The following is a 26,480-nucleotide window of genomic DNA, read 5'->3' as shown; positions in this document are numbered from 1 at the left end:
AGCTCGCCCCCAGCCCCCGCCACGGCGCCCCCCGCGCCCCCCGCGCGGGGGCCGTCCGCGGGGGGCACGTCCACGCCGTTGCGCTGCCAGCGGATCTCACTGCAATGGAGTAGCTAGTGTCAGTAAGTTGAATTTAGTATTGTTATTATTTAATTGATATCTTTGATTACGTACTTTATTGACTCTAAGTTAAAAACCAACTCATGCAGTTCAATTCTAAGTTATATACAAAACAAAACAACCAAAAAAGTTGTAAGAGAGTGTAAAGAACAGAACTTGAAAGGAAACTTATAATGTTACTAGGCAAATGCACCTCCATCAACCTGATTGGAAATCCGGAGTAGGGGCAGTGCACGGTGGTGTTGACCCCGGCCACCACGCGCAGCGGGCCCGCGCTGCGGATCGACGGCGGACCTGGGGGGTACATACACTACATGTTAGATTCATGGGATTAGTAGGCATTCGGCGGCATCAGTCTGATGGCTTGTCTTCTATGTATAATCAGTAGTTTTCCAATTTCAATTATTAGGTAGGTATTATTATTGGACATGTTTGATGATGTCGTCCAAGGTCACTCTATGTCTTCGGGTATACAGGGTATACTATACCCGACATAGTTCCTAGGGCCATACGGGATTTAGGTAATCCAGTATCTTCATCTCCATTTGATGTCATAAATGACACACAATTCGTAGGTCTACTTCAAGATACCTATTTCTTAATCTTAACTTACTTAACTTCCATGTAAATACTAAATTTATGCAATAATTCAGAGCATTACAGACCAATCCAATATAAATATTCCCTAATCTTAAGTAAGAGGTAACAAAGTACCAGGTTACCATAAACATTGAGTCGTGTGGAGTGCTGGGCCGACCCGCGCGAGTTGGCGGCGCGGCACGTGTAGCGCCCGCCGTCCTCGGGGCGGACCGACGTGAGGTTCAGGAAGCTCACCACGTCGCCGTGCGGACTCATGAACTGGGTTATTGTCCTGGGGATGGGAAATACGAACATTTGTTAAAAAATGAGGTGGGGGTCCTACGTTAGGTTATATTTTAACTCAGTGATTTGTGATTTAGTTCCTTACAGGCGCTGATTTGTTTAAAAAAAACTATATTCTGTATAATTAGGTATAAATATCAGTTTTATAAACCACGCAGAGCGGTTTTTAAAAAATGCTACCGAGTTGATTACGGTTTTTCAGTCTGCCGCCTGCGATGCATCGTCGCATTGCAACAACGGTTTCCTTCCACTCTTATGCTGCCACTGATTATAAAGAGGCAAGACGTCACTGCTGTAAATCTCCCGGACTAGAATCTCCTAAACAAGGCCCCGTATCCTCAAACCTGTCGCTTACCCCCACCTGTGTGCAGTGTTGTGCTCGTCCACAGGCGAGTCGTCCAGCAGCCAGGTGAAGCGCGGCGCTGTGTCTGTGGAACACTGTACCTGTATCTGTGGAACACTGTTCCTGTGTCTGTGGAACACTGTTCCTGTGTCTGTGGAACACTGTACCTGTGTCTGTGGAACACTGTACCTGTGTGCAGTGTTGTGCTCGTCCACAGGCGAGTCGTCCAGCAGCCAGGTGAAGCGCGGCGCGGGCGAGCCAGCGGCGGCGCACTGCAGCGCCAGCGCGGGGCCCGGGTGCAAGGCTTGCTCGATGAACGTGTAGTGCAGCTCCGGCGCCGTGTCTGTGTGGGGTAGATCGTGTTAGATTAATGGGTTAAAACTGCATTTTTCGGACGCGGTCTCATACGAAATTGAGGGGGGGCGAGGTGGTTACCTGCCACGCGGTCTGTCACCGTTGCCAGCTTAACGCAGGTTCAGATCTAAGAGTGCCTCCACTGCGGTGTGGAAACTCTAAGTAGATGACCGTCACAGAGCTGTATATAAATCAATCAATTCACTCTGGATGTCCGCTCAACGTGGCTGTGGCACTGATGCGGTCATAGTAATAGTTAGCGCGACTAATATTCAGTTGAAAGTTACTTGACTATTGAGTGAGCTGGTTACCCTGGTTCAAATGGATTTTAATCCATTTATGTATATAGTAAAACCTATAGTCCAGCAATAGCGCATTACGGCTGCAAAAAACTTGGAAATTCCCTTTTTATATCAGTACAGAAGATCCTAGGCTACTCTGCTAAAATAAATGTAATAGCCTCCTTGGCACAGTATTGTGAAAATAGGTTTCGTTAAAACAAAAGGTATGCTATTCTTGAGCTACCAAACTAACGAACTATTGCCTCATTTAGAAAGTACCACAGCCGAGAAAAAATGTTGGCAAAGCGCCAGAAACAGACAGAACATACCCGGAGCATCATCGTCCAGATGTTGCTCCGACAGCCCATTGAACTTACAGCTGCTATTTATCACGACAACTTGCAGCTGGCTTTATACCAAATACGTTTTTTTCACTACATTTCCCTTTGTCTACAGTTGTTTCATATTCGGTCGCGTGTCACGGTCGCATGAGTTATGGCTGATGTCACGAGCAGGCCAGAAAAATTGTTTCAATCTGTGAATGATATTACTAAATGTCCTGAAGAGAATATTTGCTTTACCGTGGTCATAAATCTTCATTCTGGGAGACAGATTAACAATATCAACAGAGAATCCAATCAAGGCAGCAGTAATTTCGCTGGGAGCTGTCGCGGGGCGGCGGGGGCGGCGCGGGGCGCGGGGAGAGTGACCACGTCCAATATACGCGTCGCTCGTTTATCAGCCATCATAGCCGCCATTAGCCGGCGGAAATATTGCCCTCCCGGCGATAACAAATAAAGGGGAGGAGCTCCTGCGTGCGACCCGCAGTGTAGACTGGACCCAGAAGAAACAAGCACCGAATCCGTTGATAAGTCCCTACTTAATTTGGCAAAGCCTTTTCTGTATTATCTTATTCATTATTATCAGACGACTAAAAAACTTTGGTCATCAATCACTTTGATCTAACTAAGCCTTTTCTTCAGTAAGTTGATCAAAGTGGAGCATCGGCAAATGTCCGCCGCACCCGGTGGAGTAGCCGCCGGAACCGAACGTAACTAATGAAAACAATCCCCACTAAGCCCGAAAGTAATGACGTTCTAAATTCAGAGTGTGCATGTGTGTGTGTGTATGTGTGTCTATTTAGTGGACTGGATGCGCCCCGGGTGTGCCGGGCACAAGTGATAGCGGACAACACTAGACGCACGATAAAAATATACTAACATTTTAATAATATTTGAGCACATATTTGTCTTGTCGTGTTTGTGAAAAACACTAGAATTGAATGAGGGTGTCTATCGGTGGTGAAAGAGCTAATAATTCAGATTAGGTATCTTGTATAAATTTAATTAAAGTAGGTAAGTAACTATAAAATTTATAATTTGATGGATATAAAAGCATGAATTTTCATAAATTCAGTTTCTCAACTTCGTAAGTTATCTAGGCACACTTTTGAAATCAAATCGTCTACGACTTTAAGAATTCCTACAAAGAGTAACAATTGAACATTTCCAAACGTTTCAGCCTGTAGAATCTTTACAATCGTCACAAAGGATTTTTTTCGCCATCAAATCAGATCTGAGTTAGCGTTCGCAGCGGCCGGCCGCAGTTTTTGTTTGGACGCGGCTTCAGTTGGCGCGCTGCCATTCACTCTGTTAACTCTTATGTAAACGACACACATTCATTATTCACTTAGATACGGGGCCCAAAAATACAATAGTACAGCGTTGCTGAAGCGAAAATGATATTTACGCCGGAGGCCCGCGCTTATCGCCTGGAAAATGTGCCTCGATATGTGGCTATTGTCATGAGATATATTATGTTTGTTGGTTGTTCCGCTAATATTGGGACGATTTTGATCAGACACTGATGCAATTACTGCACTAAAAGACGATATATCGCTTTAGCTTTGAAGTCGGAAATATCTTCATCATTCAGTGTTTACAGATGTATGTTTCTATTTCTAAGTATTATCACATCTAACTTATATCTATTAGTCTAGTACGTGTAGATAATATCAGTCTATTAGGGAAGGATGATCGCTCGGCGGACAAATAATGACCCCCCAGTGGAGTGAGTTACTGCATCATTGTGTGTATTGATTACACTTCAGCCGCGCTGACCCGGCGCTGGTGCCTCTCTTTCGGATTATATTTTACCTGGTTTGATTAATTAAAATATCGATAAAGTTTGTTGTTTCATTCATTGTTGCAGGTAAGGTACAGGTAACTACTAGCTACGACGGAGATACTAAATAATTAAGTTAGTGATACCAAGCCATTTGTGTGAATTTCAACAGCTCCCGCTATATTTTTTCTTAATCTTCGAGTAAATAAACTAGCGAATTTCCCTCGAACAGTAAATGAGAATCAATTCACGCCCCAAATGAAATCCGTCCTCCGGTCGTTCCGAAACTAATAAATCCAGATCGGAGTCTAACAAGAAATTCACTCAACATTGTATATCTCCGTAATTAGCTTAAACGGAACGGTGCGCTGTAAATCTCTCGTAACGGAACGTGGAGCAATAAACCCAGGCAGGGTTGGTCCTCTAGCTTGACAAATAACAAACGAACGAGAGATTTCATGCAATCGGTACGTTTAATACAACGAGATAGGATCGTCACTCTGAAAATTTATTTTTCTTAATCTGGAGTGACCCAGAGACGGCGCGGCCGGTGCGACACTGAATATTCCAATGAGCTTCCTTTGCCGTGGGGCGAAGGTTCTTTTATTAGCCGTGGAGGTGAGGACAAGGGAGTAACAATACTGTATTGGAAAAGTGAGCTTACAGACACACCTAGGTAGAAGTGATAGAGGTGTACATTAGGGTGGGCCAAAATTTTTTTTTTTGGATTTTTGAAATTGGCTAGCAATAAAAACGTGCTACATATAGTCAAAGTATCCTGTGTTAAATATAATTTAATTCTATTAATGGTAACAGCCTCCGGATTCACTTTGAAAAATAAAAAAAACAAGATTTTAGAGGTAATTTTGAAACCCAATAACTTCTAATAAAATTTATATTTTATATTGTTTGCTGCGCTTATCGGAAGCAAACATGATCTTTAAGCTAGAAATAATAAAAACCGTTCACTAATTTGATAATTTACGGCGTGAAGTGAGGTGCGGGGGAGGTGCCAATTGCACTTAGCGCGTCATTTTTAGACGTCAGTCACGCTGCGGCTAATTAAGTGAGAGGACGTTTTAAACATGGAGTGCACTCGTAACGCAACAAAGTGTCCCTTGTTTGGTGAAATATGTGAGATTAAAGATAATATATTGCCAACGTATGAAGAAATAATGAAATATTACGAGTGGATTAGGCGACAACTGAAATGTAACAGTAATTCACAAAAAGAGCCAAAATTTCAAGAAATTGCTGATATAGTGACCAGAAAAATTGAAGAAATATGGACAAAAGCATCTATACCCATTACTTCGCATAAACGGGTAAACGACATGCTGAAAGCATATCACATAAAGTGCAAGAACCTATTGAAGTCCAACCCAAAAATACCTAAAAAAAAACTTGATGAATTTCGGCGCAGTAGCAAATCTTTGTTTGACATTTCGGCGTGCAAATGTATGGACTTATTGAATTGTACTTGTTACAAAGATAAAAAAGTACCTAAAGATGAGTGGAGCTTCTTATTGGATCAACGTTCAGAGCGAAAAATGTTCATTGGCAATATCGATGTCATGGCTACAAAACAAGTAAGAAAAACTTTGAAAAGGAAGATTTCAATGCAAGAACATGAACTTAAATGTCGTAAAAAAGGCCGGGTAGATACATATAATTGTCCAAATTCAGTCCTACTTGTGTCATCATCTTCCCCTTCTTCTGAGAAGTCTGACAGTGACGATGAAGAACTTACGTTAAAGAAATCTAAAGATCCTCAACCGCTCATCTTGCCCGCCACTAGCATGAATTATTCTACGCTCGCCAAAACCTGTGATAGATATGGTGTATCAGACAGAGCAGGGGCAGCCATTGCCTCCGCAGTTTTGCAAGCAACTAGCTCTACTGTATCAATCATTGACAAGAACAAACTGCGCAGGGAACGATCGAAAACAAGACAGATTATAACCGACAAGGACAGAGTTTTACAGGTACCCGCTTTATATTTCGATGGACGGAAAGATAAAACGATTGTTATGGTAAAAAAAGGCGGAAAGAGTTACAGGCAGATTATTATGGAAGAACACATTTCATTGATTAAAGAACCTGATTCTAAGTACTTGGGTTATATTGCACCACGTTCTGGTTCTGCAAAAGTGATTACAAAAGCTATCACAGATTACTTTTTGCGGGAAAATATATCGACGGAACCTTTACTGGCCATTGGGTGCGACGGGACAAACGTTAACGTTGGTAAATATGGTGGCATCATACGCTTACTTGAAAAAACTTTCAATAAACCGCTACAGTGGATCATATGCTTGCTACACATGAACGAATTGCCGTTTCGGCATTTGTTTACATACATTGACGGCGCTACTTCAGGACCTGAAACCTTAAAAGGACCTATCGGTAAACTGCTTGAAAACTGTGAGAGCAAACCCGTTGTACAGTTTCAGCCAATACCATCTAAGTTACCTGATTTGACAGCACAAGACCTCAGCTCCGACCAATCGTATCTATACAACATTGTTTCAGCTGTAACTACGGGTAAATTTCCTGATGATTTAGCCCATAAATCACCAGGAAAGATGTCGCATGCCAGATGGCTGACGAGAGCCAATCGCATTCTTCGTCTGTACGTATCAGTGAAAGATCCATCGGAGAAACTTCAGATTTTGGCCACGTATATAGTGAAAGTTTACGCTCCAACGTGGTTTGCCATAAAGATACATCCTACTTGCAAGGATGGAGCGAAACACCTGTGGTCCCTAATTTCTGCATCCAGGTACCTATCAGTTGATCTCAAAGGTATAATAGATCCAGTAATCAGAAGAAACAGTTACTTTGCTCACCCCGAGAATTTACTAATTGCAATGATAGTTGATCCTCAAAATCAGATCCGTGAGCTAGCGGCGCGGCGCATTCTGAAAGCTCGGAGCACTAAGAATACCAATGTCCGACTGTTTCAAGTTCCGGAATTGAACCTGGATGCAACCACTTACATCGATCTTATCGATTGGCAGCAGAATATCACCGAGCCCCCGATTCTGAAAGGTGTAAGTGATGAGGAATTGCAATTGTTTGTTGCACAAAAAGGAAAGACTGAATTATGTGTGCTTCGCCTTCCATGTCACACACAAGCTGTCGAAAGAGCTGTTAAAACAGTCACTGAAGCATCACGTACCTTGTCCAGCAAAATATCCAGGGAAGGATATATAAAAGCTCAAATTGAGTCACGGAAAGAAATGCCTAAATTCGAGAGTAAGAAGGATTTTTGTGTAAAGAAACACCACTACTAAACATGCTTTTATTTTGATTTGCTTATTTTAAACTAATATATTACTAAGTTTGCACTTTATACTTGTGTTTTATTACAACCAATATCACTTTAAACAATATTAAGTACTACTAATAACGTTTTGACCTGAGCCCTTTTTTTCCGATTTTATGAAATTTCAAAGTGAATCCGGAGGCTAAAGATGATATTTAATTGTAAAAGTTTAAATGTACATAACCTTATAATGCACCCTGGCACAGAATTATTACTAGCCGTAATCAAAATTTTGACCAAAAAAAATCTTCATACAAAAGTGGCCCACCCTAGTGTACATGTATGTATAGAGTTGAGGATGCAGCGCGTAGTTTAATTATTTACCTACCTAATTTAAATCCCTAAAAGTTTTAATTAGCTTACTAAAATTTTGTAGGTTACAAATTTTGTTTTGTATGAGCACAGTTTTGTACCTAAAATGTGACTGAACCATGTCACCATATACAGTCAGATTAGCGTGATTCGCTCATTATATTAAACTTTGTGATAAAATATATTATATTCATACCTATACCTACCTAACGTATTTATAGTCGGTGAAGAATTAATAAGGGAAATAATTCCTTTCTAACAAAAGGTTCGATCTTATTAGCATTAAGTAAGTAAGTCCTAGTCCTTTCTTATTTCTTAAGGCATTTATCTGGAATGAACATTTTACGAATTGCAAATTGAAATCCCGCCCGCGCTTCCGCTGCAGATTTATAATACCTTCAATTCGCATAAAAATGACATAAATTGAAAAGTTATATTCCAGGCCCTAATGTTCGAGGATATCTTTATGACCTTTGTATTAATTTATATCGATACTGGCCAACATTTGTCATCGTAAATTATTTTATTGAATTTTCCGTTCTTTAATAGTTTTCCTTTATAAATCTAAACCATAATATCCGTACAGTACATATACACATACTTACGTAAGTATTAAATACGCGTGGTACTAATAATCCTGGGTAGACAAATGACAGGTAGACGCATGACAAATGCACGGACTGGACTTGTCACCACGGTGACAAACCCTAGTTCAACTCTAGTATTTGCCCATCTTAGAAGAAGACCACCGGGTTAGAAAGATTCATGTAACAGTTAACTACCATGGGGATTATAAGCATGGACCTCTCCATGCCTTTGCCCAGCAGTGGGAAACAAAATACGACTACATAAAAAGTACGTACAAATCCCCCAGTACAAACCTCCCAGCCTCAACTCAGCGGCCGCCTGCGCACTATCCTGGTCGCGCTCGGCCACGCACTGGTACATCCCGCGGTGCGCGCGCGCCACGCCGTGCACGCGCAACACGCGCTCCGCCCCGCCTAGTGGCACGCCGTCGTGCAGCCAGCGCACGCGCGCCTCGCCCGAGACCGAGCAGTTGAAGGTCACCGAGCTGCCCGAGTTCGCGATCTGTGATGGGGGAGTGCGTTAGTGGATGCTGCTGTTGCTAATACCCTTGTTACAGGTACTGAGTTGTGTGGCGAGATAGTAGCCTCGGCCGAGCACTCGGTCAATTGCTAACCGTTCATTGGTCGAGGATCGGCCGAGGATACTGTCTCGCCATTCTACTCGGTAGGTGTAATCAGGGTATAAGCTACAGGCTGATGGTCGCTGCTGGGTAAGTTAGGTAGCTGCTGTAATTTAAGCCACATGCACAATGTATTTCGGACTGACACTTCACGGTAAGAAATTCTTCGTCTTATTTTAATATGCATGCGGCGTTACAGTGTTTGGGATATACAATAAAACACTGTCTTCTGAAATAAAAAAATGTAATAAAATTCCCATGCGACCCATTCGCTCATTTTTAACAGCCAACCATTGAAATAATAACTGAACTGCTACATAAACCTTGTATAATTTACGAATAAAGTGAAAAATTAAGGAGGGTAAAAAATAAATATGTTCGCTTGGCAGTGTTTCGTATTCAGATAGTCGCCAGCCGACTGTCTCCGGGACAGGGTAATCCGGTAACCCTCCCGAGAACATGGGAAATAAAATAACGACAATTCAATTTGAGAACAAAACGTGATATTCTTTACGAGTCTGTCTCACCGTCCCGAGTGGAGTCACCCAAAGTAAGTACTTATTATAACATAGGTAGGTAGTTAAAACAATAACAAAGAGAGCGTAAAAAATAATAATAGGTATAATAAGCACTTAAATCTACATTTCTGCGCAAGTATTGTTATAATTGTATAGCCATCATCCGGTTTGAAACAAATGCCAATCCTAATTAGCGAATTTTAGCTTATTGGCGGCTGAAAATCAATTCTGAACCCCTACGGCCGCACGCATTAGATCTAACAGTGTACAAATTAATTTTATTATATAATTATAATTATTCCAGCTGCAGCTAAGTACTCTAAATTCAATACCCTAAGAGCTAAACCTATAAACTTACCTAGTAGCAATATTGTAACCAGCTCAAGACACGACAAAACAACAACGCAGCTAGCAGACAACCATTTTTCAACTTCACTATTTTCCTTCAAAAACTTTCTAAAACAATTTAAAAGTTAGCGAACTCTTAAGCCGGGGTTTGTCGTAACCCTTTCGTGCAAGTTTTAATCGGTATAAGTTGAGCTTTTCCCGTGTCCATTTCGAGCGTCTCTCACGTGTCTGGGAGGCAATTCGCAGCCTCATGCATTATTCACTAGATGGCGGCACTCGTCGCGACTCCACCGGATTACTTGCGACTTGCGACGCGCGGCGCGAGCGAGCGGAGCCCGCGTGTTTGCTGAGCTCTATGTAATGTGATTTCATTATAGAATACTAATGTACACTCGCGAATAGTTTTGCACGTGTCTGCTTGATGTGTGAACTCGAAAGGGTTAAGATGTGTTTTCCAAGAACGGCAAATTATGTTTATTTTTCTGAGATAAGGAGCTACGAATACAAAAGGAATGGTGCGATGACTGTCGATAGCGAATCAATAGTTTTATAAAAATGGCCTTCTGGTGTACTTTTCTAGCGAAAACACACGAATAGTCCATCTCTTGTACCTTAGTCCGTGGTTTGACAAATTCGCCTTTCGTGTGTAGGTGGTGATTCTTATTCCCTCGGCGCGGTCCCTGGTCACCGGCGGCGCGCGATCGACGAACAGTTGACGTGTCTCGATATGAGAGACTCGCGACGTGAATATTTATTTTTCAATTTCCCGGCGCCTGACGCGACTCAGCCAATGAGCTGCGAAATGCTGGGAATACTGCTAGCACCGGGACCGGAGTTGTTGGCCGACGGGGAAGCCGAGGTGAATAGTAATGTGGTGGAGGATTACAGTTATTTTATGTATGTTTTTTCTTCGGATGCTTTCAGAACGGATGAAAGTCGTGTGGTTCTGCAATGCTGAAGCGGTTACATTTATTTCTTTACAGCCGTTTTTCTCGAACGTTACATTGGTATCTAGGTAGTCACCGTAACTATTACCTGCCAATAACTGCGTAGGAACACAAGAAATATCTAAAGAATTTCTAAATACCGCATCAAGAAAGTCTGCTTCCACAAGGAGGCCTAACATACCGAACATTGGGTGCACAAATCTAATCTAGCTATTCATTACCTGAAGCTGCGGCTGCACGGTCACCACGAGCGGCGCGCGCACGACCAGGCGCACATCACGACGCTGTTCCCCATGCGCGTTGTGCGCGCGACACGTCCACGCGCCCGCGTCCCCCGCGCGCGCGCGACGTATCACCAGCACCTGTGCGGAGACTGAGACACGCATGTCCGTGGAGAGCGGGGAGAGGCGGCCGTGCACGTGGCGGAACCAGCTGCGGGAGAATGTTGTAGCTACAATATTGGCTATACAGGTTGTTTTTTGGGTCGAATTTCAAAAGTCGTAGAAAATAAGTTTTTCAGGATGGCCTTCTGAGTCACCCTATTGTTAGCTATACCGTTTTTTCAAAAACCTGTAGGTATATCAGGAACTAAGTTGCTGAACGTAGAGACATATTTCAGGTCCAATTGGAGGTCCCATCGTGAGAAAATCAGTGTTTTTCTTATTGAAAATAACTTATCATGAACCTACTATTGAATGAAAAAAGGTGGCTCGCTTGATTTCGGGGGATAGTCTCGCGTTATTCAAAAAGTATCAGCAATTTGTATACCTGTAAGTGGGTGGCGGGTTCCCCACAGCACAGCACACGAGGCGCACGTCGCCGCCCTCCGCCACCGCCTCGTCACTGGACGCCGCCAGCATGCGCGGCGCCATGCTGCCCGACGGATCTGTGGGAGAGTACCTTTATATTGAAGTTATCAGCTAGTCAACTAAAGTGAAGACAAAAGTACAGCCGAAGATAGGCACAAGTGGCGGACATTAGTGGAGACCCTCTGCACCTCTGGGGTGCCACAACAATAATCTTAATAGCTGATAAGTTAACGAGTATATAAGCCCACGCCTGAAGTCTGTGCCTGCTAAACAATCATCTAAATCTCGTATGCAAACATTTATAGGTAGAATCCAAGAGGGGAACGAGAACGGGATACGCTTATAACATAACTACACACCTATCACATATATTATCTTGTTCAACTTATAGAAGTTCACTGCTGACTTGCTGAGCCTAGGTACATAATAATTATACACTATAAGAATTATGTATATTTTTATTTCTCGCGAGTGTATACCTAATTATAACCTTAAACTAACAAAAATCTTAATTTAACCGTGTTCAGAAACATAGAATCACAACCTCAAGAGATACAGCCTCAAATACCTCACATATTGTTAATTGATCGAGTTTGTCTTCATTAGATCGCAGTAATAATTAATTGCCTACTTGCTAACTGATGCAGATGTGTTCTCTATTAAATCATAATTAACGGTAGCAACTACGCATGTAGTTTAAGTAGTCGAATTCTACATAGCTACCGTTGCTATCTTTTGTGGTTACCAGGCCTGATTTGGCTACACTTAAATTACAAATGAGATAAGTACATAATTCGGAGGGAATTTGTGTAACCGACAAAGCTAGCTTTTCTTACCTACGAGCTAAACTGGCAGTGGTTATACCTCTATAATATGACCTGTAGACCTGTAGGCCCGGGTAAACAAGTTCCCGAGTAGGAAACAAGAACAAGCAGTTAGCCCCGCTGCACTAGACCATAGATAATGAGGTCAAGGTCAGCGATCTGTTAAGCTCCCTGGGAAAAAGTATACCTTTGTGCAGTAGTGGACGGTTACTGGCTGATAATGGCCATAACCTGGCTGTGTGTGAGTACCACCTGAAGGCCTAGTACGGGGCGCATTTAAGACATGACAAGAGTTTTGCATCGCGCTCACTCACATCGCGCAGCCTCAAGAGCGAGCGCGACGGAGAACTCTTGTCACGTCTTAATAGCGCCCTGTGCTACAGGGCCAGGTCCTGTGTTTGAGGGAGAGGTACTCACGTGTGACAGAGAGCAGCGCGGGCGCGGAGCTCCTGGTCTCGCCGGTGAGCTGGTGCTGCGCCGTGCACGCGTACTGCGCGGGGTCGCCGGCGCGCGCCGCCAGCACCACGAGGAACTGCCCGCGCGCGCCGCCCACCATCAGCTCGCTGTCTGTGGGCGAGAGTGGAATAGAATACAGCTTTATACATAAAAAAAATATGAGTGATAAAAAATATTTATAATATTTATTTGCATAGAACTTTATAGGTCAGCATACTAGATATTGCCGGCGAGCACTGCATTGCTTTAAAAAATTAAAAGGATTTCCCATAGGAATTCCGGAAAAAAATTGGGCTTAGTATCATAATAAAATGTATAATTATGTTAATCTGGGTTTTCAGTATTCTGTATGCTATTTTACCGATTTCATTAAAAGTTGCTCAGTGGATTTTACATGAAAGTCAAACAAACTAAATTCATACCTACTTACAAACTTTTCGTTAAGGTTTATAATATTAGTAGCATAAGCTAGATAATTATATTTAACAACACTGCGTTACAATTTTTTGAAGTTAATTTCGCAGTACGTAGGTACTCGATATTCTTAACTCAACACGCCGTTAACACGGGCACCGAAGATCCTATAAACTGAATCGCACAGCGAGCGGAGTAAAAGTGTAATTTGTAAAATAAACGCGACAACCGACAGAGCCGACCGAGTCGCGCAAAGTGCTCATGACTTTGAGATTAGCTCCGCTCATCGCTCACACCGCCTTGTAGGAACCGGACCGAACCCAAATACACTTACGAGAAAAAGCTTTTTTAGACCTTTCCTAACATAATAATGTGTCTTCACTGTGACCCTAGAGGAATTAAGTGGGTAAGGTACCCATGACTTTATTACAGTTCGCGTAGATTATGTTTATTTAAAATTGTAATGAGATAAGTTTTGTAATTCAAAATTTAAAACAAAACAACAATGATGTAAAATTTCCTGTACAGGCCCGCGACGGCGTCCGCAGCGACCGCCTCAAAGAATAAGTCGTCATAATCCTTTTGTAAGTTCATTAGTATTCCGCCTTAGAAGTTTCCTCAACTGTCCGCCGCCCGCCCCGCCCGCGCCGCCCGCCTCACCCCCGCGCCCGCCCGGCATTCACCGCTCCGTCACCGTTCACGATCTGACAACTTTCAACACCGACTTTTTCAATGAATTCTAAATGCTCTTCTTAGCGGACTTAAACTTCTCTCTTTCTTGCCTGCAGCCTTTGAATAACGCCGTCCCTCCCTGCACCTACTCCGCCAAGATTGTTTCAAGTGTAATCTGATGTCGCGGCAAGATACTGTTGTTACTTTGTTGACAGAAAGAGGACCCTTTGTATTCAGCTTTTTATGGGAGGTATTGTTCAGTTATCTTTATTTAGGTTCCTTTAAATGTCCAGGACGAAAGTTAAAAACCTAGTGAAAGCGAAAATGTTGAAATATTTTTGTGAAGCTGTAGCGGAGCGTCACTCAGTGTCACAAGTAACTGGTTCCGAAATCAATAAAAAAAAACGATCACAAACGAGCGGTGAATTAATAATCACTGCCGCGGATCTCTAAAGTCTTTGTGAGCCAATCAACTTTCAATCCGACGGGTTTGAACAAAAAAAAAGTGCAATATATTCTGTTTCCCGCTAGTCCACAATATATTCTGTATTCGGCTGGTAAACGAAACTATGAATATTGTGGAAAACGAAATATCATTTCTGGTACAAATTTTATTGCGAGTATCTACTTAATGTGAGCGTACATGCACGTAACTAGTGCTTACACGAGGATCGTAATAGCTGTTATAATTAGAGGCAGCGGAGCCGGCATCCAGCTGAGAGTCGGAACAAAGGCTCTTCTTCATTAAAACGTTCCGGCGTCGTGATCAATATTATAACACGTCTGGCGGTTATTAATAGAGATGTGCGGGATACAGTCTCCGTGTGGATCCTTTATGAGCTATCAGCCGAGCCATTGTCTGAGGCTGGAGGTAGGTCCTACTACGTAATCATTATTGATGTTCAGGAATGATTCGCACGAAATCAAATAGTGGTACAGTTACTTATGCATTAACAGTTTCCTCCGAAATTGCTAGCAGAACTTTTAAGTGCTTGTAATGTACCTAACCAAGTCCCAGTAAATCGTGAAAAGAAAGACATTTGGGAATCTAGACACGCGGTAGCGTGTCAAGCCAAGTTCGAGAAACAGAACTGGCGAGCCGAATATTACACGAACCATTTCGAGACCCTTTTGACCCCCTCATAAATCAAAAACTATTTAATATAAACGTATGAAATTTGGCTCATATATTGACAATAGCAAGATAAGTATGTGTTCTAAATTTCATAAGCGTATCTCAAACGGTTATTTAGATATTAATGTCCAAAAAACCTCATTTTTAACATTGACTGACTCACTCACGTAGGTATAGATCAAAACTCTTATGGTACTAAAAACTATGAAATGGTTTTGAGATGCATTTGCATAATATTAATGTTAACTATAGAATCAAAGGCTTTCTTCTAGAAAGCCTTTGATTCTATTGAGCTCTGGGCGATGCTTCAATCCCTTCAGCGGTGCCATATAGACTATCGCTATATCGAGGTGTTGAGATGTATGTACAATGCTGCCACAATGTCAGTTCGATTACACGAACATAGCACAAAACCGATCCAGTTGCAAAGGGGCGTGAGACAGGGAGATGTTATTTCTCCGAAACTGTTCACCTGTGCACTGGAAGATGTTTTTAAGCTTGTAGAGTGGAAAAGACTGGGCATTAACGTCAATGGCGAATATATCTCTCATCTACGATTTGCTGATGACATAGTTATTATGGCGGAAACGCTGGAGGAGTTGGGCGAAATGCTCACAGACCTCAATGATGCCTCTAAACAAGTTGGGCTGAAAATAAACATGGACAAGACAAAGGTCATGTCGAACGAACATGTTTCATCATCGCCCGTAACTGTAGGAGGTGTCACCATCGAAGTTGTTGATCAGTATCCCTACCTAGGACAAGTGATCCGATTAGGTAAATCCAACTTCGATAAAGAGGTAGCTCGTAGAATCCAACTCGGATGGGCAGCGTTCGGGAAATTCCGACACAGCTTCACTGAAAACATACCTCAGTGTCTGAAAACAAAAGTTTTCAATCAGTGCGTGTTGCCAGTGATGACTTACGGAGCCGAGACGTGGTGCTTCACCAAAGGGCTTATCCACAAGCTCAGAGTTGCTCAGCGTGCTATGGAAAGGGCTATGTTAGGCGTGTCCCTGCGAGATAGGATTCGTAATGAAGAAATCCGCAGGAGAACTAAAGTTACCGACATAGCCAAAAGGATTAGCACGCTGAAATGGCAATGGGCTGGCCACGTAGCCCGCAGAGCCGACGACCGCTGGAGTAGAAAGGTTCTGGAGTGGAGACCCCGTGTCGGCAAACGGCGTGTCGGTCGCCCACCAACCCGTTGGTCTGATGATCTGCGGAAGGTAGCGGGAAGCCGCTGGATGCAGATGGCGGGTGACCGTTTGGGGTGGCGATCGTTAGGAGAGGCCTATGTCCAACAGTGGACTACGGAAGGCTGAGAGAGAGAGAATGTTAACTAGTCTAAGATAGCTGTTAATAGAATGGAATGGAATGGGATCGGATCAAATCGTATGGGAATGATGGAAACGTATACCGAATGTACGGATCGGATGGGAACGGATCGTATCGGATGGGATTGGATCAAATCGGATCGGATCGGATTAGATCGAATCTGCTCGAATCGGACGGATCGGATTTTCATACATGAATTATAGCCTTCACAAGTTGAACCAACAAGAATTTGTCGGTTCTTATTTATTTCCAAAAAATTGTATTGCTGGTCGAACATAACAATTCGTTGAGGTGGGCTTAAAAAAACTAGCCAAATCAGACCTTAGGCTACAATACAATATTTTATGTTATAAGAATATAGGATTATGTAATACTGTTACTTATAAATAAATTTCAGGACTGACCATTGAACTTGGCACCCATTTAGATCTCACTTCTTTTGTCGTTGAAGTCAACATTCGGCATTTAGGTAAGTATAATAATATTGAACTTGGCTGTAATTTTACATTTATGTTTTTGATGGGATTATTATTATCCGTGGCAATGAAAAACAATGTGAATATTGTACCTAATACCATAACTCATGTATTTTATCATAATGTCGGAAAATGGATAGGCATAATGTGGAGTTATCTCGACATATTCAACGGATAGGTCGTATCGAATTCGTTCATTATGTTTCCTCAAAGGAATTAGGAGGAATAGTCGAGGTATAAAACTTTACGACATTGACATTTATTTTTATGTGATTCAGAACGGCGCTTGCCATTTGCGTAATTATCATAAAATGCGCCCTCGCGTATGTACCACACGCGCGTCGCAGACATTACGCTATCGAGCCGATGTCGCGGGAGGGCGCAAATGTCGATGTTATTGAAATATCCCGTCATCAGGACGGTAACCATGAGGTGATTCGGTACAACGAAAGTGTTTTAAAAATACAACTTTGTCATATTAGTGCTTACGTATATCAAACTGGCACACCAAATAAATTATAAATGCATTACTAACTTAACCCTTTAGTTCGCAGGAGAAAAAAAATCATTTTTTTAATATTTCATTGGTTTTAATGGTATTATCTAGGTATAAATTATGCTAGAAAAATGCCAAAAAAAATAATTCATTATTATTTGTAAAAAAAACATATGTTGGTGACATACAACATTGCGAAGCTTTCTAATAAGATCATGTTTCTATGTATGTTGTTTGCCACCAACATTGCGGCGCGCAACTATATGAATATGTCGGTGGGGGCGTAGCGGGACGATGATCGGGTGGCTCTTCAGACATCGTGGGGCGTGGTGGGTAAGGTCATGAAAATGATATTCGCCAGAACTTCACAAATCACTTGATTTTATTTAGTAGGAAATAATTATTCACTATACAGTCTTATTAATTTAGCACAGCACAACGAGGCGCGACAGTTCCAAGGTACGTGTTCACTCGATGAGTTCTCAGGTCAAGACTGAGCCTCCGCCCGACGAGTGCCGCACCAAGACTCTGCCGAAGCGCGCCAAAACTCGGTGGGTAGCTTCACAATCGACTTTGACAGCTAGACACCGATAGTGGCGCCCTCCCGCTTCGTTTGCTGTCCGTACTCATGACCGGATACGACACGGCCATTCTGATATTACACACGTCCTCGTGTGTTATCCTGCAACAAAGTGTCCAAGCACAGTATCTTTCGTTCGGCTATACCTGACATAATTTACAGGGCTTCAAGCATTTATCGAAATAAACTTCTGAACATAGTACTCTACTTTTATTTGCTTTACCACAATCACAATTAAGACTCTTTTTTTTTTTTTTACAATACTAAATCAGACATACAGATAGCAAAAAAATAAAATAAAAAGTTAACTAAACTATCCTCTTGTCAAGTACCTACATACAACTCTAGATTCTATATGCACAGAGTGTCAGTTACCAATAAATTCGATTACTTCTTTACGTCATTTCTTATTATAACACAACACAAAATTAAATCATCTGCGGCAGCTTACTTATTCGTGGCCTATGGCTTTCATAGCCTTCCTATAGCGCATCCTCCCCGAGGATCGCCCGAGTCCACCATGACCCTCACTCATGATCTTCACAAGATCCGACCCCCGCCAAAACTAGCCGCTCATTGCACACCCACGGATTGCTCTCCGCGAGCAAAGACCGACTTCCAACGGGCTACAACTACGACCTAGTCTTTGGTGCGGCCGACCAACCGAATCAAGCACCTCCGTTCACCTCAAAACCATCACTCATCAGCTTCTTCCATATGAACCTCATCATCATCGGGAATCTCTACTGGTATCTGACCTTCTGGCATTTTTTTCAACCTATCATGGGCGTACTTGTACGTTCGTCTACTATTCAATGACTTCAAAAGGTACCGATCGCCTTCTAAAACCTCTACAACTTGAAATGGTCCCTTAAACTTAGGGTCTAATTTCGTCTGATTACGTTCCTCATTTTCCATGAGAACAAAGTCACCAATGGAGAACTTATTTAGCTTTGCCTTAGACTTATCAAAACGCTGTTTATCGTATTGTGCATTCTTCTCTATCCCTTCCAAAGCTAATTGCCGGACCTCATCTAGATTGAGCTCGGGCTCTACATCTTCTGCCATCAAATCTAAAGGTCTCGCGACTTTTCCTATTAGCAATTCTAATGGGCTAGCTTTTGTGACACGATTCGCGGTACAGTTAATCGCTAGTTGCACATCTGCTAGAGCATCCTGCCATGACCTATCCTTACTTGTCTGTACTGCGGTTAGCATTCCCTTCAACACGCTCATCACCCGCTCTACCTGACCATTAGCTCTAGATGTCCCTGTCGCGATAAGGTGAAGAAGAATATTCTTACTCTCACAGAACTCACGGAACTCTTGACTAGCAAAGCAACGGCCCTGATCTGCGATTACGCGTACTGGCGCTCCAAATAACGAGACACTATATTTAACCGCCTGAATACTACTCTTTGTGTCTATGTTTTTCGTGTGATATAGGAGTACGTACTTCGTAAATGCGTCAATGATAACGAACACATTCCTTTTTGTCGCTTTTTCCACTAAGCTTACCTGTTGCATCAATATGCACGGTGTGCCATGGCACCATCACCTTCGGGATGGGATGGAGCTCAGCTTGTACCTTGCCCGAGTTTGGCTTCGCTATTTTGCAGGTGACGCAGTTGTCAGTAAACTTTCTAACATAACGGGACATACCTTCGAACCAATAATGGTTGTAGAGTTTCTCCAAAGTCTTCTCCCAGCCGAGGTGCATGAGAGATTCATGAATGTTGTTAATAATAGACCACCGCATGGCCCGAGGAACAATTGGTAGCCACTTTGATCTGTTATTTCGTTGTACTTTTCGGTACAACACACCTGATCTCACCTCGTAAGTCCTAGCGATGTCTTGATCCATACGGTCTTCTTTAAGATCTGCCATCAGCTTCTTTATCTCCTCGTCACGTTGCTGCTCAGCATGGAGCCAGTTTTCTGATAGCTCTGCCATATTTACCTGCTTTTGTACTACTTTAGGACAATCAGGCGTTGTTTTAGTTTGTAGGTGGTTTCTTGAAAAGAAATCCACATGAGTCATTTTTGTACCTGATTTGTAAGTCACGTTGAAATCAAAAGACTGCAGGAACATCCACCATCTGTAGACTCTAGGCGATAGCTCCTTCTTGGTTTGTGAGGACTTCAGTGAATTACAGTCGGTCACGACTGTAAACTTGTGACCATGAAGGTATTGTCTAAAATGCTTGATAGCATTAACTACCGCGAGAGTTTCGAGCTCGTAGGAATGGTAGCGTGACTCAGCCCCCGACGTACGTTTGCTAAAGTACGCGATAACTTTACGCTTACCTTCTACGATCTGAAGTAGTATCGCCCCATAACCATCGGCACTCGCATCTGTATGAAGCTCAATAGGATGTTGCGGGTCAAAGATCATGAGTACTGGACTCTGTGTAAGTACTTTAATTACCTGTTGACGTATTTCTTCATGCTTGGGCTTCCATTCGAATGAATGCCCTTTTGATGTCAAAATGTGAAGTGGAGCCATCACTCGTGAGAAATCTGGAATGAACTGCCTGAAATAGGAAGCTAGGCCGATAAATTGTCTCACCTGCGTAACTGACTGCGGTGGTGGCAGTGCAGATAGAGCCTCTACTTTCTTCTTGTTGGGTCTTATCTGTCCGGCTTCAACTTCAAACCCTAGATACTCTACCTTGGTCTTCATGAAAGAACATTTCTTCATGTTTAATGAAAAACCTGCCTCAGTAAGTACTTTTAGCACTGTATTTAGTCTCTCTATACCCTGCTCTACATGCTGCGCTATCACTAACACGTCATCAACGTAGACCACTACATACTGATGCGCTAATTCACCTAGAGCATTGACAATCGCCCTCTGAAAAACTGATATGGCATTGCGCAAGCCGAAAGGCATAGTCAGAAATTCGTACTGACCCTCGGCTGTAACGAAAGATGTTCGCTCTATCGACTCTACCTGGACTGGAATTAAGTGGAAACCACTTGCGCAATCTAGCTTTGTAAAATAGTTAGCACCTGCTAATCTCGATATCTGATCAGATATTAACGGAATCGGGTAATGGTCTGGCACAGTGTTGCTATTCAGTTCCCGGTAATCAATACACATACGGTCGGACCCGTCCTGTTTCTTTACTAGAAGTGCAGGGCTAGCAAATGGCGAGTTACTTGGTCTTATTATGTTTGCTCGTAACAACTCGTCTACTCTCTCGCGCATGATTTTTCGTTCCTCCGCAGATAACCTATAGGGACGGCGTTGCACGGTACGGTTCGCGTCGATCAACCTGATTTCAAGTTCGCCAGTTTTAACGCGTGTAGTTGGAAAACCATTAATAAAGTATTGCGAGTACAGCTGTAAAACTTTGACTAATTCCGGTATTATTTCCGCAGGAATGTCGGTGTCTATGTTACTAAAGTCGTTAGGAATCTGTAAACTACCTACACTGCACGTGTTTACAACTTTTGACCTAGATAGCCTAAACTCAGTTTCGTCCATGTAAACACAAAAGCCTAAGCTTAAAATTTCTCGACCTAACATAAGATCCCATCGTAAATAGACATCAGGCAAAACATGAAATAAGATCTCCACGGTAAACCCATTAATCTCAACCTGACTTAATATCTGAACCACACTGACTACATTTCCATTGCCAATACCTACAATCGATACAGCATTATTATTTCTTTTGCCACTAAACTTATTTGCAACACTTTCTTTTATCAAAGAACATTCAGCTCCTGAATCATAATACATTTTGTAGTACTGACCTTGATGTTTAATTTGTCCAGAAGGAGCCTCAACCGTACACAGGTTAACGCGTCTCTCCGTTGTAGGACTGGACGCTGTTGTAGTACACCGAGTCGCAATGTGGCCTGGCTGGCCACACTTGAAGCAGATGACAGCGCGGTTGCTTGCTGACGGTTGCTGATGACTGGGGCCTGCTGGGGTTGGTGCCGGTGTAGGTTTCTTCATGCTGGCTGTTTGTTTGAAGCGACAGTCGGCCTGTTTATGGCCAAGTTTTCCACACCCATAGCATTTCACTGGAGTAACGGGTGTGAAACGAGGACGCTTCACATTATCCATGTCCGGTTTGGTGTCGGCAAATGTAGCTTTCCGTTTCAGATACGAAAACGCCTGCAACTCCTTTTGCAATTGTTGTCGGGTTGTTATTTCCGTTGTAAAAGCCAGGCGATTCAAACGATTATCAAACTTCTCAAGATGGGCTAGCACCACTGACACAGCCACGTGCTCCTTATTTACATTTTTCCAGCGAGTCATCAATGATGTAATTAAACGACTTGCATAGACACCATAGGGTTCGGTATCTTTTGGTTTCTCATTATTTAAATTAATGAGGGTAGCTGCACTAGTTTCCGCACTGACGAATCTAACGGTAAACAACTCTCTGAATTCGGACCACGTGATACCTGGATAGGTTATTTGGGACATCCAAGTAGATGCTGCACCTTTTAGTGACTTGCTCAGCGCCATGATCAGCTGTCCGCCTTCAAGTGGGTTTTCGTTGAAACACAGGTCAACAGTTGCGCACCATGATCGCGCATCCGTGTCGCGCTTGTCGGGGTTGAATTCGGGTAGATTCACCTTGTTTTGAAATCCAGGATTCTTGATAACGTCGATTAGCGCGAGCATTTGTCGGTTTTGCATTTCCAGTAGCTCCTTCCATTGTACTTCGCTGCTCATGTTGCCACGTGGTAACTCATTTTCTTGACCCGATCCCACATCTGATGTCGGTGGGGGCGTAGCGGGACGATGATCGGGTGGCTCTTCAGACATCGTGGGGCGTGGTGGGTAAGGTCATGAAAATGATATTCGCCAGAACTTCACAAATCACTTGATTTTATTTAGTAGGAAATAATTATTCACTATACAGTCTTATTAATTTAGCACAGCACAACGAGGCGCGACAGTTCCAAGGTACGTGTTCACTCGATGAGTTCTCAGGTCAAGACTGAGCCTCCGCCCGACGAGTGCCGCACCAAGACTCTGCCGAAGCGCGCCAAAACTCGGTGGGTAGCTTCACAATCGACTTTGACAGCTAGACACCGATAGTGGCGCCCTCCCGCTTCGTTTGCTGTCCGTACTCATGACCGGATACGACAAATATAAATGAATTGATATTCGTTAGTCTGCTTAAAACTTGAGAACGACTGAACCAGTTTGACTAAATTTGGTCTTAAAATATTCGTGGAAGTCCAGGGAAGGTTTAAAATGTAAGAAGGGTAGTGTAGGGTAGGGTAGGCTAGGGTAGGATAGGGTATGGTAGGGTAGAGTAGTGTAGTTTAGGGTGGGTAGGTAGGGTAGGGTAGGTAGGGTTAGGTAGGGTAGGAAGGTTAGGTAGGGTTGGTATAGGGTAGGGTACGGTAAGGTAAGAGGCGGTATGAAGTACTATGAAGTTCGTCGGGCCAGCTAGTAATGAAGTAAAATGACAAATTATACTTGTTGGATCAGACTTTATTTAAAGACAAATAACAAAATAACACTTTAAATTAAATAAGACTTATTGATTAGCGTGGTAATGATAAAAGCAATTTCTTTTTTCTAATAAACATAACCGTAGGTTGCATTTCTGACAAAAAGCACTAGTGTAGCCTTTTTTGCAATATTTACACCTTCCTTGCGCTACAAATGTTGGTAGGTGTCCTAAATTGTCATATCTGACTGAATCAGGTGGTCTTGGAGCAACTGGAGCTTTTATCTTTAATGCCACCTGATTTCCATTCGTTTCAGCCGTTTGCCGAATGCGATTTTTTTGAAGCAGCTCTGCTACCAGCTCTACTCGAAATTTTTTCAAAGTCAGTGTTTTTTTGTCATCTTGACTATGTCTTCTATAAAGCAGCCAGGCATTGTTAACACAAATGTCAAGTGCCTGGGCAAATAAGGCCATATACCATCTTTTGGTTTTAAAGTTTGAGCGATACAGTGATACTAACATATCAGCTAAATCAACGCCTCCCATATGAGCATTATATTGCTTCACAATTTGGGGACACTCAACGTCTATCTTTTTTTTTTCTTGTTTTGAGTATCGCTTGATTTTTTCTTTGGGGTGTGAGTCAACAAAAGAGTTTGCTAGAGTGACTACTTTATTATCAAGCCATTTGACCACAACCACCTTCTGGTCGTTACAGACAACTTGTTGGCTTGAACCCCTGGCTTTCTTGGTAAACTCTTTGTCTGGGATTAGCATTTCTTGACATCCTCTCAGTCTATTACTTTTAATCGTTCCTAGGCTAAAAATGCCATACTCATTACGCAGATGGTGGATGAGCTCGAGCGATGTGAAAAAGTTGTCAAAATAGACTGTCGCTGGTTTTCCGAGTATAGTTTTGCAAAGAGCAATCACTACCTTAGCTCCAAGGCCCAGGCTATCTTCGTATTCAGTGAATGAACAGTTTCTGAAAGTATCTTCACCGCCGTATGGGATAAAATCGTATATCAATCCAGAAACTCCTGCACGAACAAAGATCTTAAATCCCCACTTCTTTGGCTTCTTTGGTAAATATTGACGGTTGCTACCAGCTCTTGTTCCTTTGTAGGGAACCATCATTTCATCTACGCTATAGCGGCCTTCTTCTTCGAGGAGCAAGCAATTGCGACGAACTTTTTCTAGCACAGGTCGCACTTTGAAGTATCGGTCATCATTCGTATCAGTGTTGTCCACAAAATGGAGAAATTGCCGTATTTTTTCGTATCTCTTCAAAGTCATGACATCAGCAATTTGGGGGCATCTTAAAGAACTGCTCCAATAATCCCTGTAGGCTGGCATTTGAATAACCCCCATCATAATAGTTATGGCCAGAAAATCGGTTATATCATCATTCGTGACGTTAATATTTTTGGCACCTTCTTTCTTTTGAACAGAGTATAAGTTCGTTTGGCTTATGATTAGTTCAACTATATCCTCTGAAAAGAACTGCTGAAAGTAACTAAGAGGAGATTTGAGGGTTCCGTTGGAAGAATGCTGAAGTTGCGGAGATTCTACTTTAGCTGCGTGATCAAACTTGGCATTTTTGAATTTGAATTTTAGTGGTTTTCTAACATACTTCTTTCGTTTTTTGGTCACAATCCTTGGTGCAATGTTTGCTTTTCTCTTTGACCGAGTGGTAGCTGTGGTTCTCTCGACCGGTGAGTTTGCTGATGGAGACAAGACAGATGACACCGAATTTAAGAATGGAAGTTGTTGTTGCGGGCGACCAGTAGGAAACATTTCAGTGATGACAGGTGACAATGGAATAGTCTCTTCATCTGATAGAAACGCGTTATGTGTTGTGGGGTTTCTATCGCTGTCACTAATGTCTAGGTCATTTAGAGAGGAGGGATAAGACCTTGGCTCTGAACTGCAGTAGGTAACGTCATCATCATCCAAATTACTTGGGTTAGGATCCTGTATAATTACTTCATCTTCTGAGGAACTGCTGCTGTCTGATGAAGGTGCATTTTCAGGAGGAACCAGTGCCATAATAGCACGAGTCCGTTGCCATTGTGGCTTAATCTGAAGCAAAAAATACCAAAACACATTCCAAAAGCCACCCAAAGCAAAAAATAAACATGCGCAAACAATAAATAACAACCTGATAATTATTTTTTTCGAAGGAACCCTAAAACATACATTCATAGTTTAAATAATATGCAGTTAGTGCAAAAGCTTGTGCCACAATCCAGCGAAAGTTATTTGTTAGTAAAGGTAGTTGTCGTGAGCAGTGTTGTATAGTAACAACATAAAAATACCAAGTACTTTACTACAAGCATCGCAGTGTTGTATGAGGACAACATTTAATAACCAGACTACTTTTTAGGTTACTTCGCAGTGTTGGTCACAAACAACATGTCAATTTACAACTTCGTAAATTTATAATTTATGGATAAAATTAAATAATTTGATGATGATTCAATACACCTATTATATCCCAATAAAATACGGAATCGCAACACCCAAAAACTTTAAGTTTTAGTACAAAATATTGAATTATTTACCTTTGATCCGCGCATGATTCTTAACCGTGACGCCATCTTGCTAAAAAGAGAAAGAAGACATGCACTTTTGCCTGCTTATTTTTTTTTACTAATTGCGTATGAATTCATTTGTACGTGATAAATTTAAATATTTTTTGTAATATATTTTTTTGTTTACTACTGCGAACGAAAGGGTTCAGCGTGTCTTGTCGGATTTTTGCTTCTCTGCATTCTCTTCTTCCACTTAAAAACTTTCTTCCTTTCCAGACCAAACGTTCATTGGCAATGTCTCTGCTCTTGCCCATTTTAGATTACGCTGACGTGTGTTACTTGGACCTGACTGAAGCACTTCTTAATAAGCTGGAACGTTTGCAGAACACCTGCATACGTTTCATTTTCGGTCTCCGTAAATACGATCATGTGTCAGGTTACCGCGCCAAACTAAAATGGCTCCCTATTCGGGATAGACGGAATTTACGAATTCTTTGTCTTCTCTTTTCGATCCTTCATGAACCAAATTCTCCTTCTTACTTAAAATCAATGTTTA

General features: G+C 42.3%; 1 protein-coding gene across 1 annotated transcript; it reads right to left on the bottom strand.

Annotated features, from left to right (window-relative positions):
* Window positions 1–96: 96 nt before the first annotated feature.
* Window positions 97–16,835, bottom strand: LOC105389499 (Down syndrome cell adhesion molecule-like protein Dscam2). The gene is made up of 9 exons (XM_048633166.1): window positions 16,817–16,835; window positions 12,815–12,964; window positions 11,533–11,650; window positions 10,986–11,196; window positions 8,626–8,833; window positions 1,535–1,688; window positions 843–991; window positions 301–414; window positions 97–113 (listed from the first exon to the last, which is right to left on the bottom strand). Exons 1-9 carry the CDS (start codon window positions 16,833–16,835, stop codon window positions 97–99), a joined length of 1,140 nt encoding a protein of 379 aa, XP_048489123.1.
* Between the last annotated feature and the right edge of the window lie 9,645 nt (window positions 16,836–26,480).

The sequence above is a fragment of the Plutella xylostella genome, chromosome 5 (assembly GCF_932276165.1).
Source record: "Plutella xylostella chromosome 5, ilPluXylo3.1, whole genome shotgun sequence".
NCBI lineage: Eukaryota > Metazoa > Arthropoda > Insecta > Lepidoptera > Plutellidae > Plutella > Plutella xylostella.
Note: the sequence above shows the minus strand (reverse complement) of the source record. Positions and strands in the feature narration are given on the sequence as shown.

Coding starts and splice junctions, on each gene's coding strand:
- LOC105389499 (XM_048633166.1), bottom strand. Junction 1,689..8,625: donor CGCTGAGTTGAGGCTGGGAG/GTTTGTACTGGG, acceptor TACCCCACACAG/ACACGGCGCCGGAGCTGCAC. Junction 992..1,534: donor GAGCACAACACTGCACACAG/GTACAGTGTTCC, acceptor TCCCATCCCCAG/GACAATAACCCAGTTCATGA.